General features: G+C 36.5%; 2 protein-coding genes across 2 annotated transcripts in view; both read right to left on the reverse strand.

Annotated features, from left to right (window-relative positions):
• LOC132180275 (uncharacterized) overlaps positions 1–2460 on the reverse strand; it is a gene marked incomplete in the record, with an annotated part of 5169 nt that extends 2709 nt beyond the window's left edge. Inside the window, 2 exon segments of the mRNA XM_059593034.1 lie at positions 1–1269; positions 2416–2460. Of these exon segments, the coding sequence (XP_059449017.1) occupies positions 1–1234 (1234 nt within the window).
• Positions 2461–5201: 2741 nt separating this feature from the next.
• On the reverse strand, positions 5202–6456 carry LOC132182822 (uncharacterized protein At5g23160-like). The gene is made up of 2 exons (XM_059596172.1): positions 6096–6456; positions 5202–5988 (listed from the first exon to the last, which is right to left on the reverse strand). Exons 1-2 carry the CDS (start codon positions 6327–6329, stop codon positions 5479–5481), a joined length of 744 nt encoding a protein of 247 aa, XP_059452155.1. The 5' UTR covers positions 6330–6456; the 3' UTR covers positions 5202–5478.
• Between the last annotated feature and the right edge of the window lie 1627 nt (positions 6457–8083).

The raw sequence follows: 8083 nt of genomic DNA on the forward strand, positions 1-8083 counted from the left end.
AATTATATGATTTTGATCTCTCCCAGTCAGTTCCTAAGGCACCCGGTTGACTTGAACATGAGACATATTTATGAAATCCCCCATTCAACCTCTGCTGAGTAGCCAATTGAGAAGAATCAACTATTACTCCACCATTGTTTACCATCTTTTTCGTTCCATGTGCAGTATTGCTGTAGCCTGGAGGGAAATTTAAGTGACTGGGTAACAATCCTCTACTTGAAAGTGAATTACGCTTGACCCAAAGATTCTTCTCTAGCAGGCCAATATCCCTCTCCATATAATAAAAATTTGATCTCTTTTTCACGTAGGTTTGTGCTCCCTTGGCATTCATCTTATTCTTCTTCCAGCCTAAGTGGCTATTTTCCCTTCCAATCCAAGTAGAGATATGACAGTTAGTTTTGTGTACTACATCACTTTGAGAAGCCAAATCATTAATTGGGGTGATACCACGAAGATTCCAGGCAGTCTGAGACCGGCCAAAGGTTTTGGTAACTCCACGGTTGCAACCAGTGCAATCTTTGGCCTTACAAGACTTGCATTGAGATAGAACTCTGGGAGACTGGTTCTCCAGAAAACAATTCTTGCTTACTTCTTCAGGCTCGTGCTTGCTGAATTCTGAACCCACACAGCAGATGTTGGACCCAGAGTTACTTTGATTCCACGTAGCAGCAGGTAAATAATTTCCAGTAAGATCAGGAATTCTGACATTGGGATATTCAGGAAGATTCTTGCCATTGGGAGCACTCGGATCTTTACAAACTACAGACATACATGGCGCACATTGAGGGTTGACACCTGCAGATGGGAGATCATTCTTCAAGCCTTTCACGTAGTTAGTTGGGGTTTCCCCCGATGGCTGACAAGATGCCATTGCGCTGTCTAAACCACATTTTCTTAGTCCTGTGCCATCAACAGTCTTATCGTTCAAACTTTTTGTTGACTTGCCTTTTTTCTTCTTCTTCTTCTTGGAAATGTTTCCAACAAGCATCTCTGTCCTTGGAGAATCAGCAAATATATCCACCTCACTGTTCATGCTGGCAGAGTTCTCCTTTAAAGAACTAGAAGGGTCACCACCACAAGCCAACTGCAATGCTCCATCAGATCTCCACTTCTCTGTATGCTTCACATAAGATAAAGCCATATGTCTTGGCTGCTCCAAAACCTCTGACAAATTTATTTCACCAAGAACAGAACGATTTAGAGAAAATGAAGAACCAGAACCACTGTCTCCCATCAAATTTTTCTGCTCAATATGTTGAACCAATTCCCCTGAAAGCGCCATTTCCGGGGCAATCATTTACGTATAAAATTTTCATTAAGCATTGATGACTAGTACCAGAGCAAGAAACCTGCAAGAAAACTTGTACTGGAAACACAAATGGAAAGTTCACACCAAAAAAGAACATCAACTCTAACAAGAATCCCCAAATTGGTTCAGGGTAAAGCAAACAGACTATGACATAAAGAATCTTTATGACGACTTTGACTCAGTTAACGAAAAAGATTATGCGTAGGAAAATGCATGGTGGAGTAATAGTTGATTCTTCTCAATTGGCTACTCAGCAGAGGTTGAATGGGGGATTTCATAAATATGTCTCATGGTCAAGTCAACCGGGTGCCTTAGCAACTGACTGGGGGAGATCAAAATCATATAATTCATTTAAGCATGAGAACTACTACAACAGAAAGAAAGGATGGGGAGGCTATGGGGGAAACTTCTTTAGGCTTCATGATAAGTTTGTTCCACTTCAAAAAGAATCATCACAGGTTCCTTATGAACTTTATCAGTATAAAAATGGTAATGCTACACAAAGAATCCAGGCCCAGCTGAATCATCACAGGTTCGAACAATTATTAATCCACCACCATAAAGAATCTTTTTCCTACTCATATGAAGTAGAATTTCAGCAACAAACATCTCATAAAGCGATCATACATGTTATGCAATGCACTCTTGTATCTACACTAGTCCATATGCCTCTATAAACAAAACCCAGAAATTTTTTCACCACAAAACATTTCTTCTGACCTAATTTGGCTCAAACCCTAGAGTACTATACCACAATAACATACACACAAACATATAAGCACACACACAAAAATTTTACAAATTTGTGCCCATGTGATACCCAAGAATCCAAAATTAAAGAAAATAATATCAAAGCAAAAAGAGATCGACCCAGAATTTCACTTTCATTCAAAGAAGCCCTAACATACACAAATAAACATGGGTTTTCAGTAACATGTGTCGAAAAAACTAAAAATGGAAATCAAAAGAAAAGAAGAGAAAAAGAAAGAGAAAATGTTCAGCGAAGAAACAAGAATAGTAGACATAAGAGGTTACTATCAACCACACATAGCATTGAATTAGATAATAAACGAAAAGATTAGCCAAAAAAAATGCAGAGAAAGTACCTGAGAGAAGAGAGAGCGCGCGCAGAGAGAATATGAAAAGCAAATAATGGGCCCTTTTTTTCTGTTTCTTTGGGGTTTAAGGGCCGTTTACATTTACCGGCTAAATAACGGTTTTTCTTGCAAATTCATCAAAATATTTGGAAAATTAGATATTTGGTTCGAATGTGGTACGGTGTACCGCAGCTGCTGGGTCTGGTCTGTGTGTACGCCACGTGGATGGTAGTTGTGGATCTCAGCCATTTATTCAGAATTTGCCTCAATGTTGTAATTTATTAAAGAGAAATCCTAAAGGTTAATATTTTTTTCATATTTATTAAAATAAAATTTAATAAACGATTTATATTAATTTTTCTCTTTTTCATAAAATAAATTAAAATAAAATTCAGATACTTTAAAAAATTACAGCACAGAACTTAAAGCCAAATCCTTTTATTCACACAGAGCCTCAAAGTCAAAGGGTTAAGGATTGGTTAGAATTGATGATTTTACTAATCAAAAAAACGCACAAATTAAAATTGAGTTATGATTCTCTTCTCATCTATTTATTATATTTATTTTATTTTATATCTTTTGATTTAATGTGTTTTAAATTATTTTTTTTATTTTTTTTTCAAGTGATAAAATATGAGAAGTCACTTAAAAAAGCGGACTACTAGGAAGGCCAACCCAAGGCAACTGATCGCAGAGCTCTCCCCAAATGTACTTAATATCCTTTCCAAAGAAGGAGAATCAAGGATCCTAAAAAAATTAGGAGTGCACACTATCGTCAGGGTAGGACCCTTTCATTTTTAGCCTCCCTCCTTTTGGCGCAGGGAGGAAGTAATCCTAAACCTTAACCGCAATTATAAAAACCCGGAGGTTTAGGGTTCTAAGACCATGACTTTATCTCTCTACTATTGCTATGCCCCTTTGGTCATATTTCTTTGTTTACTTTATTATCATATTTTTCTGCCGATATCTAACTTATGCATCGAAAGTGTGGAATAACCGCCCTCCTCCTACTTTGCGGTCCTCCGCAACTGATTCTTTTTTGTCTGATCTAACACCTTTAAAAAAATGGTTGAAATGCTTTAGAAAAAATATTTTATTTTTTGAATTGTTTGTTACAAATTTTGAAAAAGAAAAAAAAAAAAAATTGTATTTTTGGCCTTGAAAACAGGTTGTTACCAAATGAGGCCCATTAAACCTATATCATTAATTAAGAATAACTTTAATTCCATTAATAAACACACAATAAATTATCTTCTCTAAAGGGGAATCCTTCGTAAAGACGTTGTCTTATCTCATAAAGAACCTTGATATTTACATGGCATTAAAGAGCTTCACAAGGTGACCGTTTAGTTCAACTACCCCCCAAAATCCCACGTGGCAGGCACCCATTTATTTAATTAACAATGATTGTTACACTACGTAACCATGGTTCTAAATCCAACCATCTTTACTACGGAATTAAATATCACAATTTGCCATCCTTTTGGTTTCTAGCCTTTTTATATATATATATATATATATATATATATATATATATATTAATTAATTTTCTTCCTTTCTCCTTTTTCCCCTCTCTCTTTGATTGGCCTATAATTTTTGGTCTGCTCTTTCTGAGTGGACAACTTTTCACAGGGCTGGCCGGCTGGGCAACTTTCCTAACGTACAAGTTATCCCATTTCAAGGATATTGATGAGGCCAATTGACCACAGCTCACTATGGTCCAAATGAGAAGATCTCAATCTATGTGATAAACTGAGAAAGCACAAACCCTAAAGTTTCCAAAGTCAAATTGTTTTATTTTACACAGTTTATTTGATAACTATGTCACAGTGTGACGTGGCAGTCTCCACCCGTCTTTGATTTTTTTTTATTATTCAATAACTACTTGAAGAATGAGAAATGAACAAGTTAAGAGAGTGCAATAGCCCTCAAATACAATACACTAAAGATTTTATGCATAAACTATGAAAAGAATTGGTGGAATCAATTTTAAAGGGGAAGCAAAGACAAAGAAGAAAAGGGCACAACTTTTCTAATGCATGCTGTTTTCTAGAACTTTGAGATAATGTCCTTATCTACTTTAGGCTTGGCTATGTGACAAGTATTTTAATGTTGTTTTTGCATGTTTGTCAGGAACATTATAATTTTTATTATAAAGTTTTATGACGGTCTATAATTGGAGAAATAATTAAGTAAAAAATATAACTTGTCAATTTAAATAATTACTGACTGACTTGTCAATTATACACTCTTAATTATTTAACTAATTATGAACTATTAAATCAGTCTATAAGAAAATTATAAAGTATTTTATTAAAATCTTGCCAAAAAGGCAGGATTTATGCATGGTATGAAGCAAAATGGCATGCCTAATTGCTTACTCGGTTGAAACCACTTCTATTCATCCATTAAAGCCACAAGAGGCTGCAATTTTGGGTTTTGGATAATTAACATCTCCTTCATTCCACCATAGATTTTATAGTCCCCAAGAGGTAGTTCAATCGGCTGGGACCACGCTTTATGAAGTGAAGGTCACTAGTTCGAATCCTCCTCCCCCCTCTTATGCGGACATGTCAAAAAAAACCATAGATTTTATAGTCAGCAAATTCAATCAATGGCGTATTACAGAGCAATTTTCAGTCCAAATCCAAATCACAATAATATATCCCACTCTGCCACAAACTTTCAAGATCATCTAAAAACAAAATCAGAAGAAAAAATAATAATAATAATAATCAAAGTCAATCACTCATGGATTAAAGTCTAAATTAATCAAAACTATAATTTTAGTGAGGAATTACACTTTAGTAACCAAAATCTCTGTACAATTGTCTCTATATCTTTCATCTGTTAACACGTACAATAAGAGAGAAGAAAAAAACAGAAGAGACACAAGCAGGGAAGTAAATGAAGAACAGAATGTTCTGTTCTTCTCCCCTAACTTGTGAAAAGGCACATCACTAGACAGATGTGTTTGTCTCTTGTGGCCTCAGAAAGCCTTAAATTTGCTAACCAGAGAGCCCCAGAGAAAGTTCAATCAAGCACGAAACGGAAAAATTTCACGTCTATGATTTAATGCTTTCTGTGGTGATTTCTTTCGAGGAAGCCTTCCATTATGACCTTCTTTTTGTGCTCTCTGGACTCTGTCTTTTCCAACTTGATCACACTTTCTTGTCTGCCACAACCGGCATGCCGTCGAGGCACAAAATATGCACAAATTGAAGCGAAAAGAATAGCACAAAGCCTTCCCCACAAGATTGTTATAATAAGGCTAATCACAAGCAAGTGTATGCCGGAGTTGAAACCAGAGCAACCCATTTCCACCTTCTTTGGTTTCTCCACAACGGCTTGAACTTGGGGATTAATGCTACAATCTTGTTTTGTTGTGTCAGGCAAAGACCCGGTGGAATTCACCGATGATGAACGGAACGAAGACGAATGTGATAACCCAGAAGAGGTTGTGATTTCTTGATCAATATTAGTGTCCACCGATGCCCGATTCACTGATTTTTCATCAAACAAATCATGAGACCTTTCTGGTTTCACCGAAAGACTCTGCTTTCTGTCACGAAGTCTCTTACTCTGTAAACAAAAAGATGATATTGATGTTCATCAAAAGGCCTTCAAAAAACTACCAAAACATTTACTATTTCTCTGTATTGGGAGATGGGGTTTCAGAGAAGACTAACCAATAAGGTTTCAAACATCACGGCTTTAATCACCCGAGAGAGGTTTCTCTTTGGAGTCAACATTTTCTTCGTTTCTTCCTTGTTTCCCACCACACTGATGCACGGCAGACCTTGAATACCCGCCGGCCGATCACCGCCACCGCCACCGACACCTTCAGGCTCGAGAACGGCTTCCATATTATCGACGACTGGTCGGAAACAGAGCAAGAACTTGCTTCTTGAAACGTTCTTCATTGGTTTCTGTAAAAACCGACTGGGGGGGAGGGGGGATTGTTAACTGTTAAGGATGTTTTTGAAGAGTTACAAATGGCACGATTTGGTTTAAACGAGAAGAGCAAAGGAAACGGTAGCGCTTTGATGTTTTGGCAATTGTGCCATTTGTGTGTGTTTCAATTATGGTTAGATTTTATGTATGTGAATGGTTTTTCTCTCTCTTGACCGAAGAAACAGATTGGTGTGGATTTGAGGGAGAATGGGAGAATGGGCAGGTTATGGGGCTGCCCGTGAGGGACAGGTAGGTGTTGGTGAAAAGGGGGGATTGGCATTATTGCTTCGATGGTGAGGTTGAGAAATGTGATTAGAGGAGGGGGGCTTAAATGGCCGGCCGTCCATCAAATTTTTTTGGACATGATCCAATTGAAGAAAAGTGGGAAGGAAAGAAATAAGTAGCGATGAACATTTTATTTGACCACTTCAATCATGCTAGACCATTGCAAAATGCAATAATTTGTAATATAGATACCCAAATTTAGCCAATGTTTGACTGACACCTTCCCCTTAATCCATTTTTATCTTCTTCTACCGTTGCTTTTTTGTAACTCATCTAGGTTTGAGAACGTGCAGTGGTAATGTTTGATATGACCCGTGAGTTCGATTCAAATATGACATAAAATTAGAGAGTTAGAGTTTAATGTAATATGGTTCGGGTCAAAGCAGATCGATCTAGTTACACATGATTAATAAATGGATCAGATTCATGTCAATTTGCTTAACCCACAATTAACTTTATTGTGGGTTAATTATATTTACGCTTATAACATATGAAATTGCGCTAATCAAGTCAGATCAAGTATTTGTTTTCAATTTAACCCATTTATATTAAAGAGGTTGTCCCCAAGAGGTAGTTCAATCGGCTGGAAACCACGCCTCATAAAGTAGATATCATTAAATCGAATCATCATCCCCCTTTTCCTCTTCTTGTGCGGGCATGTCAAAAAAAAATTAAACAAACAGGTCGTGTTCGTGTCAACCCAACATGATCTATTTATTAAATTTGAATTATGTAAGTTATGTTGTGTCACCCGTTTAGTTAAACAAATCATGTTAGGATTAAAAGATTTGACACAATTAATTAAATGGGTTATGTTCATGTTGACCCATAACTCAAGGCTAAATGAACGCAACTCATGAACCTGAACTGCAATTCCTAAACCCATCTTTGTATCTTAGCCATTGTTTGAGACAATTATGTTAATCTTGAGAAATGTTGGTCTCACTTGATAATGGTTTTGAAAACTGAAAAAACACACTTTTCTCAAAACTATTAATTAACTAACAATTCAAAATACGAAACTCTTTTAGAAAAATTTTCATACCTTTATATATGAATATTTTGATAAATATGTGCTTAATTTTTCTTGTATTGGGGTTAACTTATTACTTTAGAAAATAAAAAGAAAAGATTAGAGAGGTGGTCTCACAACCTCCTTCAATAAAGGGGAAGGATGGTCCTAAAGTTACCTTTGTTAGGAATAATGCCATGTAACTATGTAAGCAGTTTTCCATGTTTCAATGATTAAAAACACCTTCTTTTTTCTTTTTCTTTTTTTACTAAAAATTATTAAAATGTGAAAGAAAAAGTACCGGGGCATCCCTTGCAATGGGGTGACTTGCGTGGCCACCCTCAAATAGAGGGGGACAGTTTGCGTGGTCACCCCATACAGTTGTTTGAGCCACTTTCCATAGTTCATGTGACCGCAAGAACCCCC

The sequence above is a fragment of the Corylus avellana genome, chromosome ca5, assembly GCF_901000735.1.
Source record: "Corylus avellana chromosome ca5, CavTom2PMs-1.0".
NCBI lineage: Eukaryota > Viridiplantae > Streptophyta > Magnoliopsida > Fagales > Betulaceae > Corylus > Corylus avellana.

Coding starts and splice junctions, on each gene's coding strand:
- LOC132182822 (XM_059596172.1), bottom strand. CDS start 6,329: ATGAAGAACGTTTCAAGAAGCAAGTTCTTGCTCTGTTTCCGACCAGTC. Junction 5,989..6,095: donor TGATGTTTGAAACCTTATTG/GTTAGTCTTCTC, acceptor TTTTGTTTACAG/AGTAAGAGACTTCGTGACAG.